The sequence below is a fragment of the Quercus lobata genome, chromosome 3, assembly GCF_001633185.2.
Source record: "Quercus lobata isolate SW786 chromosome 3, ValleyOak3.0 Primary Assembly, whole genome shotgun sequence".
NCBI classification, from domain to species: domain Eukaryota; kingdom Viridiplantae; phylum Streptophyta; class Magnoliopsida; order Fagales; family Fagaceae; genus Quercus; species Quercus lobata.
Window position 1 is genome coordinate 4905387 of NC_044906.1, and position 21887 is coordinate 4927273.

A 21887-nucleotide genomic window follows, 5' to 3' on the forward strand; every position below is an offset into this window, starting at 1 on the left:
TTTTTTTTTTAACTTTTATTAACAAATGTTCTAAAAACAATGATTAAGATGAGTTTAATATTTTATTAAATAATTTTTAATATATTTTGAAGAAAAAAAGTCAAATTGCACACACAATGACAATAAATTTGTACATAAAAGTCGATAAATCATTAACAAGTGAATTTTCTTATTTGAAAAATGAAGAATTTTTTTTTTTGAGAAATAATTATAATATGCTGCTAACTCTATAATTCGAACTCTTTCCTTTCTAGACCCCCAAACACTTTGTGCATAAGGAGATGTCAAAAAAAATGAGAAATTCTCAAAGAGAATATGATATTTCTTTCTCTCACATTTATGATGGAGTTTACTTATTAAATTTATAGTAATGTCTAACATTAATGTGAGAAAAATAAGTATTATTTTTTCGTATTTCGAGAATATTTTCCTTAAAAAATGTGCATTACAATTTATAGCTTATAAATTGACCATTTATTAATCCACCTTAATAATACCCTTTCTTCTAAGTTAAATGTTGTTGTAATAGAGTTCATAAAAGGATGGATCGAGAGTAAACCATAGATAACCCAGGACACAAATACATTAAGTTAACTATTACTATTAGTTATTAACACATCGTTAATACCCATCAAAAAAAAAAAAAAAAAAAACACACACACACACACATCGTTAATAACGGTTGTTAGAAAAAGAAGTAGTAAAATGTTTATAAAGTGAAAAATAGACGGACAAAAAATTGCTCCGTTTGATAAAATTTGAAATCTATAGAGCAAGCAGGTAAACGACTTTTTATGTAACACTAACACATGGGGAGTTGAAACGACGACGCTTCTCTCTTGTACCAATAAAGTCACTGTAACTCAGTCAAGCGTCACAGTCACTCTCTCTCTCTCTCTCTCTCTCTCCTCCTTCCACCTCTATGAAGGAGAGGACTTTTGGGTTTCCTTTCTCTTCTTCTCCCAAAATTTGAAACTTCCAAAACCCAAAAAAAACAAAAACAAAAATAAAAATCTCTCTCATTTTGTTAAAAACTCCTACATTTTTTATTTTCAAACATCCTTAATCTCTGTCTTTGCTCATGGCCAAACCTAAACCTGGGAAAAAGGACTTGGATGCCTACACCATCAGAGGCACTACCAAGGTTGTTAGAAGTAACGAACTTTTCAACTAACACAACCTCATCTCATAAAAATGTCTTCTTTCATCTGGGTTTTCAAAACAAAAAAAAATGTAATTTGTTTTTTGGTTTTTTGTGGTTTTGGGCAGCTGGGGATTGTGTGCTCATGCGACCATCGGACACAGGCAAGCCTCCATACGTGGCACGCATCGAGAAGATCGAGTCAGACAATAGGAACAACATCAAAGTTCGAGTGAGGTGGTACTATAGACCCGAGGAATCGATCGGAGGGAGGAGACAGTTCCATGGAGCTAAAGAGCTGTTCCTTTCTGACCACTATGATGTTCAGAGTGCTCACACTATATAAGGGAAGTGCACGGTTCACACTTTCAAGAACTATACTAAGCTTGAGAATGTTGGGGCTGAGGATTACTATTGTAGATTCGAGTATAAGGCTGCTACTGGGGGGTTCACACCAGACCGTGTGGCTGTGTGAGTGTTTATTTAGTCTTTTATTTTGGTTTTGGCTTTGTGGGTTTTGATAAAAATGTGTTCTTTCATTGGTTTTGTTGAGTTTTGGATTGGTACATTGATGGGTTTTGATTTTTTTTTTTCTTCTTTTGGGTGGGATTTTTGTTGTTGAAGGTACTGCAAATGTGAGATGCCTTACAACCCGGACGACCTCATGGTGCAGTGTGAGGGGTGCAAGGACTGGTAAAAAATTGATCTGGGTTCTTCTTTTTGTTTTGTTTTTGAGTGTGTTGAAACTTGGTTTGCGGGTAAGACTAGTTTTAAGTTTGTTTGTGTGTGTTTTTTTTTTTTTTTTTTTTTTTAATGTTAAAGTTCTCTCTATGTTGAATGTGAATTGTTTATTTGTTTTCATATTTAATATAGAGGTTTGAAAGATTGGATTACTATTTGCATAGTCTGCTTTAAGTGTGTTAAAGACTTAAAAGGTCAAAACTTGGATTTGAAAGAAAAGGAAAAGCAAATCCAAAATTAATGTGGTGAAGTGAAGAGGGAAAATCCATCCATCTGTTGTCCACCTTGCCTCAAAAAGAGAGATTGTTGAAAAGGAAGGAGCTTTAGGGTCTATGTTAATTTTGATGAGAAAAAAGTATATGCGAGACTCTATAAATGAAGTGCACATTGATGGGAGAAGCAATCTACTATCCTGCCAATTAGAAGATAATTAGCAAAAAAATGGAAAAGAGCTTATCATCTTTTGGCATGTGAAGTTGGTGAATTACTACTAATTGAAGTCTGAGTATTAATAGGTTCTATCTAGATACCAAATTTGCTAGATAGGCATATGTCCCTCTGTCTTATTTTGGCACTGTGCCATAATTCTGGTTTTCTATGACTTCTTGTTGTAATTTCAGTTAACTGATGTAAATTGCATCGTATGGAGGCTTAATTTCCTAGTGTTAATTGCTTAGATGTTCACCCATTAACATCAATGCATGGATATTGGTTTGTCAAATTGCCAATGAGCTCTAGCTCAAATGGCACCTTCTCTCCTTGCCAGAGCAAGGTGGAGGGTAAGATTGTTGGTTTTGAGGCCCACTAGTTTCATGTGTAACTTCTTATTAATTGCAACATATTGGTTTGTGAAATCCATGTTGTATTGGTGTGTGATAACTCTTTCTGTAGAAAAATGGAAAACTCATTACTGTTGATGTTATTATTGCATTTGACTATGCTGCTTTGGTTGCACCTTGAAATCCATGATATACTGAGTTCGAATTTCTTGTAACTTGCTTAAATGCTTATTGTAAATCTTACTCTTTTGTTTTAAAGGTATCATCCTGCTTGTGTGGGCATGACTATTGAAGAAGCTAAAAAATTGGATCGCTTTGTATGCTCTGAATGTTCATCCGATGACGATGTGAAAAAACCCCTGACTGCATTTTCAGCATCTCCAGCAGCCGACGGCAAGGTGTGACTAAATTTTTTTCTCAGTTCCACATAATTATAATTCCATGTCTGGTGTCCTTGTTTGCATTAGTTCATTTTCTTGTCTCAGCTTGTGCTTGATGCCCAATGTGCCTATTTTTGGGCTAATAGTGGGCTCTGGGTTTGCATAATTGGAGGCTAAAGGAAACCATAGAAAATTTTAGAAATTTTATTTTAATGAAACCGGCCTTTTTTTAAAAAAATTGGTGGGAAGGAGGTATATCATCTTAAACTCATTCTGTGGTATATCGTTGTTGTTGGTGTAGTGGATCCTGTGGTAGAATTTTCTTGTTTAGTAAAGGAAAATATATGATGTTTCCTCTATAGTGAGAATCACTATTTTCCTGAAGAAGATATATGAGAAAATCTGATCACATGAGCTATAGTGTTAATAAGTACTTCTAACTTATTTGCTGGTAAATTGGTGAATATCTAAAGGTTTAAATGGATATGCTTGGCTACAGATTATATCCATAATAGAAGTTAAACTTGTCATGATATGCGGTTTATCCATGCATATGAAAATTCTCAGAATTCTGGCTTCTCTAGTGTTGACAATCAATCCTAGTCTAAAATGTTGCTTTTAGTGTATTTCTTTTGGTTAAATGCCTATTTAGATTGAATTGTCTGATGGTAGTGGGATTGCTGCTAATGCTTATCTAAGTTGGGTGTAGTTGTTTTTCCTATTTTCCTAGGGAGCTTTCCTTTTGCATGGTAGATATTCATATCTCATTCTCACTACTGAAGATGAATTTGTGATTTTTATCACTTTGTGAATATAGATATTGGAGTACTTGCTTCTTCTCTTTGTATATGAAAATTGCTTGAGCTAAATGACCGTCAACTGTAATTGATACTTTATCCTGCTTCTGTTTATGGTTATGCATTATGATGGTATGCTTGCTTGTTCACACATACGTTTGTTTCAATTTTGTTGTCAAAAATTGTAACTTGCTGGGTTTAAGCTGTTGGTTAGCAATTTTGTTCTAGGCCACTTCCATAGGAGATGCATCTTTTCTTTGTACAGTTCCCCAATCATCATGTAGTTCTTGTTGACAAAAGCACCTGTTCATTTTATTATGAGAATGTGGAAACATGCAAAACTTTGAACTTGAAGGGACTTTGGAGTAGTTTAGTCTTGAGTTTTTTATTCCCTTTTCATTTTGAATCTTGTCCTAGTATATACAATTTAGTAAGAACTAAGAAGTGTTTAGGAGGAAAGTATTTACTATGGCAACAACGTACATATTTGAAATGATTGACAGAATGCTATTAAGCTACCCTTGATGCACTCTGCTCTATAGAACTTCCATCTGGCAATCCCCAATTTTGATTTTTATCCTTCCCTTATCTTTATCATCCTATTACTACATTTCATTTTGGATCTACATAACACAACGTTTATGTTGGAGACACAAGAATATCTGATTTAGTGATTTAAATACTACTGCTAAAGCAGTGTTATAGAGGTCAATGGTGGTTGTATTTACAATAAATTAAATCTTTCCTGTTCTCTCCTGTTCCTGCTTGAAACTTGAAATTTTCTTTTACTTTACTAAACTTTTGGCCTGTTGTAATCATATTATCATTTCGAAGTAATTTGTCCTTTGAAGGGTTTTTTTTTTTTTTTTTTTTTTTTTTTTTTTTTTTTCATTTTCCCTTTAATCTTACAATGCTGATCTCCTTTTAGTCTGTTAGTAGTCTGGCTATGATACACATGCACTTGTAATATGCGTTTTATTTATTTTTAATTTTAATTTTTTATGTTCTTTACGGTGCTATAGGTCAAGCTAGAATATCCTTGCGTAAAAGTTTCTGTATCATATATTACATGTTGAAGTGCTCGTATGAAAAACCTTATTTAATCTTCTTCTGACACTGTCATGTATAATTCATAAGGTTTTGATAGTCATTTTCGTCATCTTTCTGTGCCTTTTATGGTAGATTAACTTGAGCTATGGATTGCAGCTGCTAGATGCAGATTCTTTTTTTATATTCTATCATCTTTCTTCTTAATTTTAGGAAAAAATCCTAAAATTTATTCTCATGTCTGCCATTATGTTTCTTTCTCTCTTGTTAGATCTTCATTAGTTGATTTATCTACCATATGTGTGCTGATATAGTAAAATGTTGTTTATGTAAGGAAAGGCTCAATCTTGATGGATTATCCAGAAAATATTCTGTATTATTGCCATGTCTATATTGGTTGGTCTACTCCTAGTTGTAGTGGATATGTGTATTCAGTTTATATGGCAACTAAACCAACATCTCGTAGTATACACAGTTGATTAGTTTGCTCTTAGAGCTAGTAACTTAAAAAAATACTCTGCAATTGATTTTATCTAGAGGCATGAACCTTTAAAAACATTAAATCTAAATTTTCTGTGGAGTTACAAAAACTCATCTAGAAGCAGATCTTACTCATCGATGTATCTGCTAAGACTTCTAGTCAAACATATGACATGGTGTATGATCCACTCAGATAAAAAGTTATTACCCTGTGATTAAAATTTGGCATGAACTTCTGATGGATTTGAATGGCCAAGCAATAATTAGTCCTAACCCAACTTGCATATCACAGCTGACACTTGTTGGTCATGTTTTGCAGGGCTTGAAAGTCTAGTATCCTGCTCCATATCACAGCTAAAATTCTACTCCAATTTTAGCTGAGAATAGGTATCAAATCTCTTTTGTAGAAGAAAAAGGAAAAACCCAAAAAATAATTGTATGCTTTTTCCCGCCCAAATATGCAGATGCATGTCTGGACATGTTGATTTATTTTTATTTTTATTTATTTTGTATTGATCTTTTATCTTTAACTAGAATCCTTTTTGTTGAATTTTGGCTAGTTTCAATTAGAATGGCCGGGAATCGAACGTGGTTTCTATAAAGTGGCTAGTTACTTTCTTCTTGATGTGCCACTAACTCACATTACAAAGAATTTGGTGTGCTGGAGTTCTTAAGGTTCAGTGTATCCTGTGCTTTTTGAAACATATCCAATTAGTGTTGACAATTACTAGACCATGGTCGTCTTTTACAGTGGCTGATAAAACCCAAGGCTTTTTTTTTCTTTTATCATGATGTTATGTTTTAGACTTTTAGGTCAGTTTATATGATAAATAAATGTTAATAGCTTTGTCATCAGCCTTCAGCGTGAGAAAACATTGTTTTGATGTCACACCTACACCGCGTGGTGAATGATTTCATATTCAAACTTGTCTGAAATGGTCTTTTAACTCTGAACGGTTTGAAATACGAGGTGGGTATCCTGTGTTTTTGGATGCATGCAGCCAGACACTCGTGGCCTGTGGGGCCCATGTCCTGTGAGTTCGTTGCATTCAATCAAAACACATCCCTTTTTTCCTTAATTACATTTGTAATTTTCTCAGTGGCCATAGGTGATATGATATCTCTGGCTTTTAGAAATTCGACAGTATTCCATTTAAATTCAATAAGTCTTGCGGTACAAAACTTTTTCACAATATTGAGTTGGTATTTTGTGATTTGTGTATAATATGAATATAGCATGTATGTGGCGGACTATGTAAAAGTAATGTTTCATTAATCATTAATCATAAATTTGTGATTGGTATATTCAATAATAGGTCTGGCTATACAAAACTTTTTATAACTCTTTGCAGAATATTGAGTTGGTATTTTGTCATTTGTGTATTATGAAAATAGTGTAAGAGGTGGATTATGTAAGAGAGGTGTTTCATTAATCATAAATTTGCAATCTCAACAAGTTAAAAAAAAAAAATTGTATATATATATATATATATATAGAGAGAGAGAGAGAGAGATACATTCTGATATCTCCCCTTAAAGGAATCAAGCACTGCGGCAATAGGTCCACCATTATTTATTTATTTATTGAGTTGGCTTTGGAAAATAATATTAGATCATCAACAAAGATTCAAGAAAACCTCAGGCCCATTTTAAAAGCTTAGAGTATAGTCCACTACATCTCACCAGTCCACACCTCTTCGGCATGAAAGCTCCAAGGAACTCCACGCACAAAATAAACTAGTGGAAAGCAAGTCTCCTTGTCTAATCCCCTAAAATAAATGAAAAGACTGTAGTTTACTCCCATTGAACAAGAGACAAGATGAGGGAGTAGAAATTCAGCTCGGAATGAGAGTAACAATTTCATGAAAAAAAAAAAAAAAAAAAATCCAAAATGCATTATGACCATTCCCACCAAAACTTGACTTTTGTTGTGTTTAGACTAGGGCAGATTTTGGTGATGTGAAGTCTAGTGTTTCCTTTGTACTTTGATATAAAGCAATACGCTGTGTGCTTATTCGTATATACTATGTACTTGAATTGTGGGTTGTGTTTATTTGATTCACATAAATTATTTGAGTGTTCCATGTGTGAGTGTTGGGTGTTGGCTGAGATTAAGTGCCCATTTGGTTAGTATTATTTAGGAATATTTGGGCCAAAAATCACAATGACGTAATTTAAACGCTTATCTAGTATGTTTGGTAAGTTTTCCAAAGTACAATTATTAGCTTACTAAGCGCATTTTTCAAATGGCATCTAGAAGCTGCAATTTTGAAGACACAATAAAGAGACCAATTTGCTTTAAATATGTCCGTTGAGAATTTGGATCTTATCCTTAAATTACCCTTACTTTTATCATTAATAATAATAATAATTTTATTTTTTTTACAATCTTTCCTTAATTAAAAAAACTTTAATAACATTATTATTGTTATTATTATAATAAGTCATAATATATGTTTTTTTTTTTTAGAATTATTATTATTATTATTATTATGAGAAGGTAAAGCCACAAGTATAAAAGACTTCCTTTTATATATATATTGTCATTTTTGGTAATTTAAACCTCAAACAAAAGTTTTAGTAAGTTCTAGTTTGTTAGCCATATATTATGATTATTGAAACTGCACTTTCTTTCAACTTTTGCTAAATCCTCTAAAACTTTTCATGAGTCCATTTTTGTTCAGCAATTAGTAACCACTTTTTCAGAAAGAGTTGTCAAACTCATCCAATCTAGTGCCATTACAAGGTAAAAAAAATTTGGGGTAAGATTAAGTGGGCAACTAAGTGTGACACTAGATAAAGTCTATAATAAATTAAATTTCATAACAAAAGCCACATCCAGTAAGGTATTGACAAGAATTTTCATCTTGTGAAAATTCAATAACAAATTTCAGAACTTTGTTATTCATATATACATATTATGTTGATACTAATTGATTCAACAACATTTCTCTAAAAAAAAAAAACTCAACCACATTAAAATAAATATTTTTATTTTTATTTTAATAATTACAAATACAAAATTTATCTAAATATTGCTTAATTTTTATTTTTATTTTTTACTTTTATCAACAAATGTTCTAAAAACAATGATTAAGATGCGTTTAATACTTTATTAAATAATTTTTAATACATTTTGGAAAAAAAAAAAAGTCAAACTGCACACACAACGACAATAAATTTGTACATATGAGTCAATAAGTCATTAACAAGTAAATTTTCTTATTTGAAAAATGAGTAATTCCTAATTACTCTGGGAGAGATGGTGATGTTCTCTCCTCTCACATTCATGATGGAGTCTACTCATTAAATTCATGGTGAGGTCCACTATAAATGTGAGAGGAGAAAACATCATCTCTTCGTACTCTGAAAATATTTTCCTTGAAAAATGTGCATTACAGTTTATAGCTCATAAATTGACCATTAATTAATCCACCTTAATAGTACCCTTTCTTCTAAGTTAAATGTTGTTGTAATAGAGTTCAAAAAAGGATGGATCGAGAGTAAACCATAGATAACCCAAGACACAGACACATTAAGTTAACTATTACTATTAGTTATTAACACATCGTTAATAACGGTTATTAGAAAGAGAAGCACTAAAATGTTTATAGAGTGAAAAATAGACGGACAAAAAATTGCTCCGTTTGATAAAATTTGAAATCTATAGAGTAAGAAGGTAAACGACTTTTTATGTGACACTAACACATGGGGAGTTGAAACGACGACGCTTCTCTCTTGTACCAATAAAGTCACTGTAACTCAGTCAAGCGTCACAGTCACTCTCTCTCTGTCTCTCTCTCTCTCTCTGTCTCCTCCTTCCACCTCCTTCCACCTCCATGAAGGAGAGGACTTTTGGGTTTCCTTTCTCTTCTTCTCTCAAAATTTGAAACTTGCAAAACCCAAAAAAAACAAAAACAAAAACAAAAACCTCTCTCATTTTGTTAAAAACTCCTACATTTTTTATTTTCAAACATCCTTAATCTGTCTTTGCTCATGGCCAAACCTAGACCTGGGAAAAAGGACTTGGATGCCTACACCATCAGAGGCACTACCAAGGTTGTTAGAGGTAACGAACTTTTCAACTAACACAATCCCATCTCATAAAAATGTCTTTTTTCATCTGGGTTTTTAAAAAAAAAAAAAATGCAATTTGTTTTTGTTTTTTATTTTGGTTTTTTGTGGTTTTGGGCAGCTGGGGATTGTGTGCTCATGCGACCATCGGACACAGGTAAGCCTCCATACGTGGCACGCATCGAGAAGATCGAGTCAGACAATAGGAACAACATCAAAGTTCGAGTGAGGTGGTACTATAGACCTGAGGAATCGATCGGAGGGAGGAGACAGTTCCATGGAGCTAAAGAGCTGTTCCTTTCTGACCACTATGATGTTCAGAGTGCTCACACTATAGAAGGGAAGTGCACGGTTCACACTTTCAAGAACTATACTAAGCTTGAGAATGTTGGGGCTGAGGATTACTATTGTAGATTCGAGTATAAGGCTGCTACTGGGGGGTTCACACCAGACCGTGTGGCTGTGTGAGTGTTTATTTAGTCTTTTATTTGGTTTTGGCTTTGTGGGTTTTGATAAAAATGTGTTCTTTCATTGGTTTTGTTGAGTTTTGGATTGGTACATTGATGGGTTTTGATTTTTTTTCTTCTTCTTTTGGGTGGGATTTTTGTTGTTGAAGGTACTGCAAATGTGAGATGCCTTACAACCCGGACGACCTCATGGTGCAGTGTGAGGGGTGCAAGGACTGGTAAAAAATTGATCTGGGTTCTTCTTTTTGTTTTGTTTTTGAGTGTGTTGAAACTTGGTTTGCGGGTAAGACTAGTTTTAAGTTTGTTTGTGTTTTTTTGTTTTTGTTTTTGTTTTTTTTTTTTTTTTTTTTTTTTTTAATGTTAAAGTTCTCTCTATGTTGAATGTGAATTGTTTATTTGTTTTCATATTTAATATAGAGGTTTGAAAGATTGGATTACTATTTGCATAGTCTGCTTTAAGTGTGTTAAAGACTTAAAAGGTCAAAACTTGGATTTGAAAGAAAAGGAAAAGCAAATCCAAAATTAATGTGGTGAAGTGAAGAGGGAAAATCCATCCATCTGTTGTCCACCTTGCCTCAAAAAGAGAGATTGTTGAAAAGGAAGGAGCTTTAGGGTCTATGTTAATTTTGATGAGAAAAAAGTATATGCGAGACTCTATAAATGAAGTGCACATTGATGGGAGAAGCAATCTACTATCCTGCCAATTAGAAGATAATTAGCAAAAAAATGGAAAAGAGCTTATCATCTTTTGGCATGTGAAGTTGGTGAATTACTACTAATTGAAGTCTGAGTATTAATAGGTTCTATCTAGATACCAAATTTGCTAGATAGGCATATGTCCCTCTGTCTTATTTTGGCACTGTGCCATAATTCTGGTTTTCTATGACTTCTTGTTGTAATTTCAGTTAACTGATGTAAATTGCATCGTATGGAGGCTTAATTTCCTAGTGTTAATTGCTTAGATGTTCACCCATTAACATCAATGCATGGATATTGGTTTGTCAAATTGCCAATGAGCTCTAGCTCAAATGGCACCTTCTCTCCTTGCCAGAGCAAGGTGGAGGGTAAGATTGTTGGTTTTGAGGCCCACTAGTTTCATGTGTAACTTCTTATTAATTGCAACATATTGGTTTGTGAAATCCATGTTGTATTGGTGTGTGATAACTCTTTCTGTAGAAAAATGGAAAACTCATTACTGTTGATGTTATTATTGCATTTGACTATGCTGCTTTGGTTGCACCTTGAAATCCATGATATACTGAGTTCGAATTTCTTGTAACTTGCTTAAATGCTTATTGTAAATCTTACTCTTTTGTTTTAAAGGTATCATCCTGCTTGTGTGGGCATGACTATTGAAGAAGCTAAAAAATTGGATCGCTTTGTATGCTCTGAATGTTCATCCGATGACGATGTGAAAAAACCCCTGACTGCATTTTCAGCATCTCCAGCAGCCGACGGCAAGGTGTGACTAAATTTTTTTCTCAGTTCCACATAATTATAATTCCATGTCTGGTGTCCTTGTTTGCATTAGTTCATTTTCTTGTCTCAGCTTGTGCTTGATGCCCAATGTGCCTATTTTTGGGCTAATAGTGGGCTCTGGGTTTGCATAATTGGAGGCTAAAGGAAACCATAGAAAATTTTAGAAATTTTATTTTAATGAAACCGGCCTTTTTTTAAAAAAATTGGTGGGAAGGAGGTATATCATCTTAAACTCATTCTGTGGTATATCGTTGTTGTTGGTGTAGTGGATCCTGTGGTAGAATTTTCTTGTTTAGTAAAGGAAAATATATGATGTTTCCTCTATAGTGAGAATCACTATTTTCCTGAAGAAGATATATGAGAAAATCTGATCACATGAGCTATAGTGTTAATAAGTACTTCTAACTTATTTGCTGGTAAATTGGTGAATATCTAAAGGTTTAAATGGATATGCTTGGCTACAGATTATATCCATAATAGAAGTTAAACTTGTCATGATATGCGGTTTATCCATGCATATGAAAATTCTCAGAATTCTGGCTTCTCTAGTGTTGACAATCAATCCTAGTCTAAAATGTTGCTTTTAGTGTATTTCTTTTGGTTAAATGCCTATTTAGATTGAATTGTCTGATGGTAGTGGGATTGCTGCTAATGCTTATCTAAGTTGGGTGTAGTTGTTTTTCCTATTTTCCTAGGGAGCTTTCCTTTTGCATGGTAGATATTCATATCTCATTCTCACTACTGAAGATGAATTTGTGATTTTTATCACTTTGTGAATATAGATATTGGAGTACTTGCTTCTTCTCTTTGTATATGAAAATTGCTTGAGCTAAATGACCGTCAACTGTAATTGATACTTTATCCTGCTTCTGTTTATGGTTATGCATTATGATGGTATGCTTGCTTGTTCACACATACGTTTGTTTCAATTTTGTTGTCAAAAATTGTAACTTGCTGGGTTTAAGCTGTTGGTTAGCAATTTTGTTCTAGGCCACTTCCATAGGAGATGCATCTTTTCTTTGTACAGTTCCCCAATCATCATGTAGTTCTTGTTGACAAAAGCACCTGTTCATTTTATTATGAGAATGTGGAAACATGCAAAACTTTGAACTTGAAGGGACTTTGGAGTAGTTTAGTCTTGAGTTTTTTATTCCCTTTTCATTTTGAATCTTGTCCTAGTATATACAATTTAGTAAGAACTAAGAAGTGTTTAGGAGGAAAGTATTTACTATGGCAACAACGTACATATTTGAAATGATTGACAGAATGCTATTAAGCTACCCTTGATGCACTCTGCTCTATAGAACTTCCATCTGGCAATCCCCAATTTTGATTTTTATCCTTCCCTTATCTTTATCATCCTATTACTACATTTCATTTTGGATCTACATAACACAACGTTTATGTTGGAGACACAAGAATATCTGATTTAGTGATTTAAATACTACTGCTAAAGCAGTGTTATAGAGGTCAATGGTGGTTGTATTTACAATAAATTAAATCTTTCCTGTTCTCTCCTGTTCCTGCTTGAAACTTGAAATTTTCTTTTACTTTACTAAACTTTTGGCCTGTTGTAATCATATTATCATTTCGAAGTAATTTGTCCTTTGAAGGGTTTTTTTTTTTTTTTTTTTTTTTTTTTCTTTTCGTTTTCCCTTTAATCTTACAATGCTGATCTCCTTTTAGTCTGTGAGTAGTATGGCTATGATACACATGCACTTGTAATATGTGTTTTATTTATTTTTAATTTTAATTTTTTATGTTCTTTATGGTGCTATAGGTCAAGCTAGAATATCATTGTGTAAAAGTTTCTGTATCACATATTACATGTTGAAGTGCTCATATGAAAAACCTTATTTAGTCTTCTTCTGACACTATCATATATAATTCATAAGGTTGTGATAGTCATTTTCGTCATCTTTCTGTGCCTTTTATGGTAGATTAACTTGAGCTATGGATTGCAGCTGCTAGATGCAGATTCTTTTTTTATATTCTATCATCTTTCTTCTTAATTTTTGGAAAAAATCCTAAAATTTATTCTCATGTCTGCCATTATGTTTCTTTCTCTCTTGTTAGATCTTCATTAGTTGATTTATCTACCATATGTGTGCTGATATAGTAAAATGGTGTTTATGTAAGGAAAGGCTCAATCTTGATGGATTATCCAGAAAATATTCTGTATTATTGCCATGTTTATATTGGTTGGTCTACTCCTAGTTGTAGTGGATATGTGTATTCAGTTTATATGGCAACTAAATCAACATCTCGTAGTATACATAGTTGATTAGTTTGCTTTTAGAGCTATTAACTTAAAAAATACTCTGCATTGATTTTATCTAGAGGCATGAACCTTTAAAAACATTAAATCTAAATTTTCTGTGGTGTTAAAACACTCAGCTAGAAACAAATCTTACTCATTGATGTATCTGCGAAGACTTCTAGTCAAACATATGACATGGTGTATGATCCACTCAGATAAAAAGTTATTACCCTGTGATTAAAATTTGGCATGAACTTCTGATGGATTTGAATGGCCAAGCAATAATTAGTCCTTTTGTTGAATAAAAATAATTGTAACTTCCAGGATGTACTAGAAACTTATTAGTAGTACCTTTGTTGTTTTAAATTATTCATATCTATGCACAGAGAGTTTTGCTGAAATAATTTTGGGCTGTGGGAATATGTAGAGATTTTATACAGCTGTTCTCAATTGCATGTTTTCTCTGCTTCTCTCTTTTGTAATATATGATTTGTAAATGAAGTTTTTGATCTCTCAGGTGGAGCCTAAGCGAAGAAAGCGATGACCACAATTTGGAGCTTCTGTGAGGAGACAACTCTTGCTGCAGATTTGGCTCTTTGATTATTGTTATGTGGAATGTACAGCTTAGACTGGAGACTGTTATTAAGTATTTGACTAATATATGTATCTCTGCTAGGGTTAGAATATTAGTCTTCGGTTTTTGTTTTTGTCCATAAAGAGATTTCAGTTCAAATTGTGATTTTTTAAGATCACATTGAACTGAAAACCTTAAGTGAAAAAGAAACTGTGGATTCTGATTTTCTAGTAGTAGTAATTGGTGATTTCCATTATACCTCCTCATCGTCTGTTATGTTGGGTAATTTTTCTATAATCTAGATTCACTAATTCATCTTTAAATCACCATGTTATGCACCTGCACATCTACTGTATATTGTTAACATGTAGAATGTGTTTTTCCTAATTTTCTTTTTCCAAACAAGCACTTGGGAATGGAGGGGGATGAACAAGGTGGCAGTTTTGCAAGTCAAGTTTCTGTCTTACTGAAAAAAACAATAGCTTCTATTACCATCCTTGTTGGAACAGAGATACACCTGGGCCTTCTGGAAGCCTCATATTTTCAACCATCTAAGGGATGATTTTTTGTCTAAATGCCTTCTGCAATGCTTTCCAGTCTGGTAGCCACTGGAAAATGTTTGAAAATGTGATAATTCCTAGCTTTCTATCCATGGGAAATCTTGCTACAAATGACTGCTATAGTCACAATCACATGGAAAAGCAGCTGGTCAAATATAGTATTTGATTGCTTCCTATTGGCTTTATCTAGCTCAATACAACCTGTTGCATGAAAACGCCTAGACAATGTTGACGGTGACATGAGGTGGTTAGTTGGTAGCATAGCTGACTCATCGGTGTATGTCATGATTCATGAAGCCAATCCTCTGTGGTAGTTTATGCTCTCTCAATTCTCATCTCACCCTGGAGATTGTTAAGTTATAGGATAAATCTGTAACAAAATCTTGTTTGATACTATATTTTTAGGGCAATTTCAGTACTTGATAAAGCCATTACAAATTGTGGTCTAAGGCTTAGACAAGTCAGAGTGAATTGTAATTTCACAAAAGCAATCCTTACCAATTTTTTTTAAACCCTTTTCATTTCTACCCCTTAAAATAAATAATTAAATAACTTCTTTTGCTAATTAATAAATAAATAAATGACTTAGTCAAGGTTGTTTGGCGTGAGATTGCAAGGCATGCATGAATGTACGTTTAGACTTTAGTGACCAATCCTCATTCCCGCCCTACTTTGAATCTAGGTAGAAGAGAATGGTAACGGTTGGTGCAAAATGGGTTTCATCTTTTTGTTATAATAAAGCTCAAAACGCTTTTAGTCACGTTAACAGTGTGGTTCATCATTAATTTGGCTTTCTGCTTGCCTTTATAAGGGTTAAGAGCTTCTCTTCTTCACCACCATTTTGAATTGAACAATATCCAAAACTGTGAAGCATGGGACGAGGGTTTGATATGATGGCTTCTTTACAGTTCATGTTGCTTCTGTTTTACGTGAATTTCGCGGCTTGTATTGCAGAAGAGCGAGCAATATACTTGGTTTTAATGGAAGGAGACCCGGTTGCTTTCCATAGAGGTTCTTCACCTGGTGAGAATGGAAGAAGACTTGAGCTGAACAGGTTTGGATTAAAAACTTGTTTCCTAGTAAATGGCACTGCCTAGTCCCCAGTTGTTTTTTGGAAAATAACACTGATCTCTAGAGGTTGGTTTAGGGTTTTAACTAGGCAAGTAAATATATATTGGAGGGTCTTACCTGCGGCAATAAATCTATATATATAATAATATATGAAGTTGAGAGAAACATAAATTAAAATTCTAAATTAGAGTTTCAATTTTATGTCATGTGTCCTAAATTATTTGTTCTTAAAGAGTTTATTTCTTAATTTTAGAATCAAATGTGAAACCATATCATAAATATTCATCCGTGTGAGTTATTAAGTACAAAATCAAAGAGTCTAAAATAAATGAATCCTAAAAAAAAAAGTGCTTCACAATTATTATTTTTTTTTTTTAAATGGACAATTAACATTTTATACCTAATAATATCCTTACAAAATTTTTAAAGAGTTAACAAAATATAAAAATGACTATCAATAGTATTTAAATTATATATAAAAATTATATTATGCATCTTATTGTATATTTTTAAGTGTATTTATGCATATGCATGGAGTTATAAGCTAGTATATATAGAGGTAAAACTTAGTTACAGTTCTTTAAGTTTTCAATTAAATTTAAACATATGGTTATATATATTTTATGACCAAACATATAGTTGTATTGATGCATAAACAATATTAATATCTTTTTCAAAAATAATAAAATTTAATGTAATTATATGTTTAAATTTAATTGAAGAACTTAATCTATTTCAGAACTGTAGCTAAAGTTTGGATCTCATGAGACTTTATGAATCACTAGTAAACCCTATTCTCTTTGTGATATTGAAATATTAGCCACTTATTCTTGTGGATATAGACAGTTCTTGTGGATATAGACAGACTGGCAATCAGGTAAATTACCTTTACATGGTTATCTGTGTTGTGTCACCCATTTTTCCCTAGTTTTCACTAAAATGCATAGATATACAATCCTCAGCATCAGTTATGCCTTCCACTCAGAAAAGAAAGTAGTAGATGTATAGTAGTTGATCGTGTTTCAATACACTGATTCATATAAACCCAACTGTTCCAACGTTTTTTATTTATTTAGTTTAATTGATTGGTATATGTTGAAGTATCTTGAAAGCCCACTTCTAAATACTCCAACATGAACTGTGAATATAACGACTGTTCCAACGTTTTCTATATGGTAGAGACCAGAGAAATAAGAGCATGCAAAAAGGTGGAGTCATATAATTAAGAAGTCTAACTCTTGTTTTTTTTTTCTTTCTTTCTTTCTTTCTAGTTTGCACCTTATTTTGTGGTGAACAATATTAGCTCAATAATTAATAACTGAACCATAAAGTTCTTTACATGTGCATGGATAAATAGTGAAGTTTCCGAGGCTCATGCAAAGCACTTGGTGGATTCTCATGACCAACTTCTGCAGAAAACTTTAGAGAGTGGAAGTTACAACAAGCTCTATAGCTTCAAACACATTGTAAATGGCTTTGCAGTCCACACCACCCCTTCCCAGGTCCTCTCCTTGTTTAGTTATCCATGTCTGTGTATGTGTGAATTAGTTTCCAACTTCAAACCCATATATCTTCCTAGCTCGAAAGAAAGAAGGTTCTTGAAAGTTGTTGGCCATGAAAATTTCAGGCTAGAAGACTCAAAGATGCTTCAGGAGTGAGGTTGGTAGAGAGAGATAGAGGGGCCAAATTGATGACAACATACACTCCTCAATTCCTTGACTTACCAGAAGTATGGACACAGGAAGGAGGAGAGAAAAGTGCAGGTGAAGGGATTGTGATTGGTTTCGTAGACACAGGCATCAATCCTTGCCACCCAAGCTTTGCTTATGATCCCATGAAGCTTTTCACCTCAAATATTTCTCACTTTTCGGGAGCTTGTGAGACGGGTCCTCAATTCCCGGCTTGTTCTTGCAATGGAAAGATAGTTTCAGCAAGGTTCTTCTCAGCTGGGGCTCAAGCGGCTGCAACTCTTAATACATCAGTGGACTTTCTCTCACCCTTTGATGCTGTTGGACATGGCAGGTAAAGTCACCACCATGGTTATATAGATATAAGGTTCGTAGTTTCCATAAATTAATGTGTGAGTAATGAGTTATTGCAAATTTTTTACCGTATAAATTTTACAAATTGACCAGTCAACTAATACATTACAAAATAGTACTTCAAAAATTTATTTATTATCTCTGTTTTATGTAACACTAATTATATTCATTGCCATTTTAGTTCAAAAGCCTTTGTAATTTTAATATTTTCTTAAACTTTTATCTATTACTATGATCTTAAATCATTTGGGCTAGAGATATTGCGTGTTGACAAAGCAAACTCATTTCTTGCGGTGCATGTGGTGACAATGATTTGTACTCCATTAATTAATTCCATCTTGGAGGATGTTCAAGATGCTATTGAACTATAAGGGTGATGATATGCTTTTCTTATGACTGTTCTTTTTGCCTTTTTTAGTCATGTGGCATCAACAGCAGCTGGAAATACGGGAGTTTCCGTTTTGGTGAATGGCTTTTTGTATGGACGAGCTAGTGGAATGGCACCACGCGCACAGTATGTTATCTCTACTGTATTATGCAGGATTTTTATAAGGATGGGAATAATGCTAATCCTTGTCTTATTTTTAGATTAGTATATCAAAATTACCAAAGCTTTTGAATGAGGAGTTTAGGACAGATTTGTATATGTTAAGGATTCCTAGTCGACCCCAAAATTTTGAACTAAAGCTTGATTATTGTTGTAGTATGTCATAATAACCAAAGCTTTTGAATAAGCAGTGCAGGACAAATTTGAATGTGTTGACATTTTTATGTTATTTATGTTTTTTTTTTTTTTTTAAACCACAGAATTGCCGTTTATAAAGCTGTCTATCCAACTGTGGGAACTTTAGCAGATGTGGTATCAGCAATTGATCAAGTAAGAGTAATTCCCAGCTAAAATTTAGTCTGAAAAGATTATACCATACATTCTTTTAACGAAATAAATTGCTAGTTTTGATGGTTTCTTAATCATATCACTTATGGAGAAATCCACAAGTGCACCAATATGATGATTGGATTTGAATATATTATATGTACAACAAATTTTCTGCAATTAGTGTGCATGAATAAAATTGATGCATGCATGCATACAACTATTGATTAAGTTTCAAAATTTGGAGCATATAACACACCATTCTCTCATTAATGAATATAATTTAAAGGTCCTCTTGAATCTTGATCATAATATTATATCAGGCAACAAAAGATGGAGTGGATATCATTACACTCTCTGTTGGACCAGATGAACCACCAGAAGATAAATTCACCTTCTTAAATGTGTTTGATATTGTCATGTTGTCTGCACAAAGAGCTGGAGTTTTTGTGGTGCAAGCAGCAGGTAATCATGGCCCAGGGCCTTCTACTGTGCTGTCTTATAGCCCTTGGGCTGTTGGTGTAGCTGCTTCTGGCACAGACAGGACCTACCCTGGTTCTCTTCTCCTGGGAAATGGACAAAAAGTTGGTGGTGTAGGATTATCAGGTACTAATTTCCAGTTTCCAAAATATGCAAAATTAATATAGTTCATACTCAAACCAAATCTATTCATGGAATTGCTAATGTATTTCCTTAGGACCAACTTTGGGAGACGGGTTATTTCTATATAAGCTGGTTTTAGCTAAGGATGCAATTAAGATAAATGGGACATTTCCAAGAACTCCACAGTATATTGAAGAGTGCCAATTTCCAGAAGCATTGGACCGTAATGTAGTGCTAGGTAGTGTTATCATCTGCACCTTCTCAGATGGCTTCTACAACGGGATCTCCACTCTCACTGCCATCATGGACACCGCAAGAACTTTAGGAATCATGGGTTTTATTCTAGTTGCAAACCCAACCTATGGTGATTTTATTGCAGAACCCATTCCCTTCGCTGTTCCTGGCATTATGATACCCTCTGTTGCTGATGCCAAGGTACTAACTAGTATTAAGAACAAGGGCAAAACTTAGGTACGGTTCTTTAGGTGTTGTAGCTTAGATTCTCCAATAAAATGAAAACATGTTGCTGTATTAATCAATGCAACACATTTTCCTGTAATGACAATTAAATTTAACCATGTGACTTACTAATCAATACAATCACATTGTTGAATTTAGTTGAGGAACTTAAGATACAATACCTAAAGAACTGTACCTAAATTTACCTTAAGAACAATAAATCATGCTTAGGGATACATCATTGTTTTTATGTAGGTTATATCACAATACTATGAGCAGCAAATAGAAAGGGATGGGAGAGGATTTGTGACCAAATTTGGTGCTAGAGCGGCTATAGGAGATGGAAGGGTTTCTTCTTTCAAGGGGCAGGCACCTATAGTTAGTAGATTCTCTGCAAGGGGACCAGATTTCATTGACAAAGACAAAAATCCTGCTGATATACTTAAGCCTGATATTCTTGCTCCAGGGCACCAAGTTTGGGCAGCTTGGAGCCCCATTAGTGCCTTAGAACCCACATTAGAGGGTAAGTATATATAAATGCTAACATTTAATGTTTATGTTATTTTCATTGTATCTTATTTGTTAATTACTTAATTAAGCAGCAACAATGTTGCATGTTGATACTTGCTTTCTATGTTATTACAATTAAGAACTGATCAAATTTAACTGCTAATGTAGGATACGATTTTGCACTACTGTCTGGTACCAGCATGGCAACACCTCATATTGCAGGAATAGCTGCACTCATCAAGCAATATAATCCTTTGTGGACTCCATCAATGATAGCTTCTGCAATTTCAACCACAGCCAACAAGTATGACATTAATGGAGAACATATAATGGCAGAAGGATCAGATAACTTGTATCCCTCCACTCCTTTTGATTTTGGTGCTGGCCATGTCAATCCTACCCGTGCATTGGATCCTGGTCTAGTCTTATCCTCAGGTAAAAAATTTACCATATACTACACCAAAAAACTTGTTTGATGATTCTTCCTCTTCCATATCTTATAATTTAATCCTTAAGCAGGATATGATGACTACATCAGTTTTTTGTGCTCTCTACCCAATATGGATCCAGCTTTAGTCAAAAACTCTACTGGAGAGTTGTGCAATCACTCTCTTAGCCACCCAGCTGACCTGAACCTTCCTTCAGTGACAATATCATCATTGGCTGGGGCTCAATTATTGCGACGGACTGTCAAGAATGTAGGGCTCAAGCCAGAGACATACTTGTGCTCTGTGATGCCACCAAATGGGACACTGGTTAACTTGAATCCACCTTGGTTTACCATAGCTCCACAAGGAACCCAAGATTTGGACATACAAATTAACGTGACCAAAGCAATGAATAACTGGAGCTTTGGTGAAATAGTTTTAACAGGCAGCTTAAATCACATTGTGAGAATAACCTTGTCAGTTTTATTTCAATGTCCTCATAAGAATTGATAGGTTTCTTTCACAGTATCCATGGCTTTAAATATCATGGTACATATATCATTGTTCGAGAACAAAGAATATGAAAGAAATATAATGGGATGAACAGGACTTGCAGAGAAATGCATGCTTTAAATAAGTGAGTGTGTGTGTGTGATTGAGAATTGATTCAACTAATTGTTGCTGCAATATTATAGGGCGGAGCTTTCATATTGCTCCCCCTATTCATCACAAATTATATATTAGCAAAAAATCTTATTACACACTCGCAATTGAAATTGTGTTTTCAAAACATGATTTCAGTCAACAAAATGTGTATGATAAATGGGTAATAAGAATTGTGTGATTGTCATTACCCTTGTACTAATGTGTAGCCCTATGTCTACGCACAAGTACAATTAAAAAAAATCACAATTATACATTTTTTTTTAAGAATAAATTCAAATTATACATAATATTAGCTTACACTTTTTTAAAATCATAAATTTCTAAAATATGTAATAATTTCTCGTTTTATATATATATATATATATATATATGATTTAGAATTTAGTTGAATTTAGACTCTTTGGTTTTTTTCACCTAATAATTTACTTTCCACAAAAATTTAAAAAAAATAAATA

The 21887-nt window shown here is 33.6% G+C and overlaps 2 protein-coding genes and 1 pseudogene across 2 annotated transcripts; all 3 read left to right on the plus strand.

Annotated features, from left to right (window-relative positions):
• The first annotated feature begins 984 nt into the window (after nt 1-984).
• LOC115979535 lies at nt 985-3272 on the plus strand (annotated as a pseudogene).
• A 5811-nt stretch (nt 3273-9083) lies between these two features.
• LOC115982773 (chromatin remodeling protein EBS-like) lies at nt 9084-14480 on the plus strand. Its single transcript, XM_031105485.1, has 5 exons — nt 9084-9434; nt 9561-9903; nt 10056-10124; nt 11230-11368; nt 14163-14480. Exons 1-5 carry the CDS (start codon nt 9362-9364, stop codon nt 14187-14189), a joined length of 651 nt encoding a protein of 216 aa, XP_030961345.1. The 5' UTR covers nt 9084-9361; the 3' UTR covers nt 14190-14480.
• Nucleotides 14481-16989: 2509 nt separating this feature from the next.
• On the plus strand, nt 16990-21529 carry LOC115979797 (subtilisin-like protease SBT2.4). The gene is made up of 10 exons (XM_031101855.1): nt 16990-17058; nt 17213-17352; nt 17478-17872; nt 18311-18406; nt 18700-18769; nt 19090-19372; nt 19464-19804; nt 20084-20351; nt 20507-20773; nt 20858-21529. Exons 1-10 carry the CDS (start codon nt 17049-17051, stop codon nt 21274-21276), a joined length of 2289 nt encoding a protein of 762 aa, XP_030957715.1. The 5' UTR covers nt 16990-17048; the 3' UTR covers nt 21277-21529.
• Nucleotides 21530-21887: the final 358 nt, after the last annotated feature.

What these genes read in the sequence shown, in the direction of transcription:
- LOC115982773 (XM_031105485.1), top strand. Translation starts at nt 9,362, where the DNA reads ATGGCCAAACCTAGACCTGGGAAAAAGGACTTGGATGCCTACACCATC. An exon ending in ACACCAGACCGTGTGGCTGT is followed by an intron (nt 9,904 to 10,055) that starts GTGAGTGTTTAT and finishes TTGTTGTTGAAG; the next exon opens with GTACTGCAAATGTGAGATGC. An exon ending in TGTGAGGGGTGCAAGGACTG is followed by an intron (nt 10,125 to 11,229) that starts GTAAAAAATTGA and finishes TTTGTTTTAAAG; the next exon opens with GTATCATCCTGCTTGTGTGG.
- LOC115979797 (XM_031101855.1), top strand. An exon ending in GATGCTGTTGGACATGGCAG is followed by an intron (nt 17,873 to 18,310) that starts GTAAAGTCACCA and finishes TGCCTTTTTTAG; the next exon opens with TCATGTGGCATCAACAGCAG. An exon ending in TGGTATCAGCAATTGATCAA is followed by an intron (nt 18,770 to 19,089) that starts GTAAGAGTAATT and finishes ATATTATATCAG; the next exon opens with GCAACAAAAGATGGAGTGGA.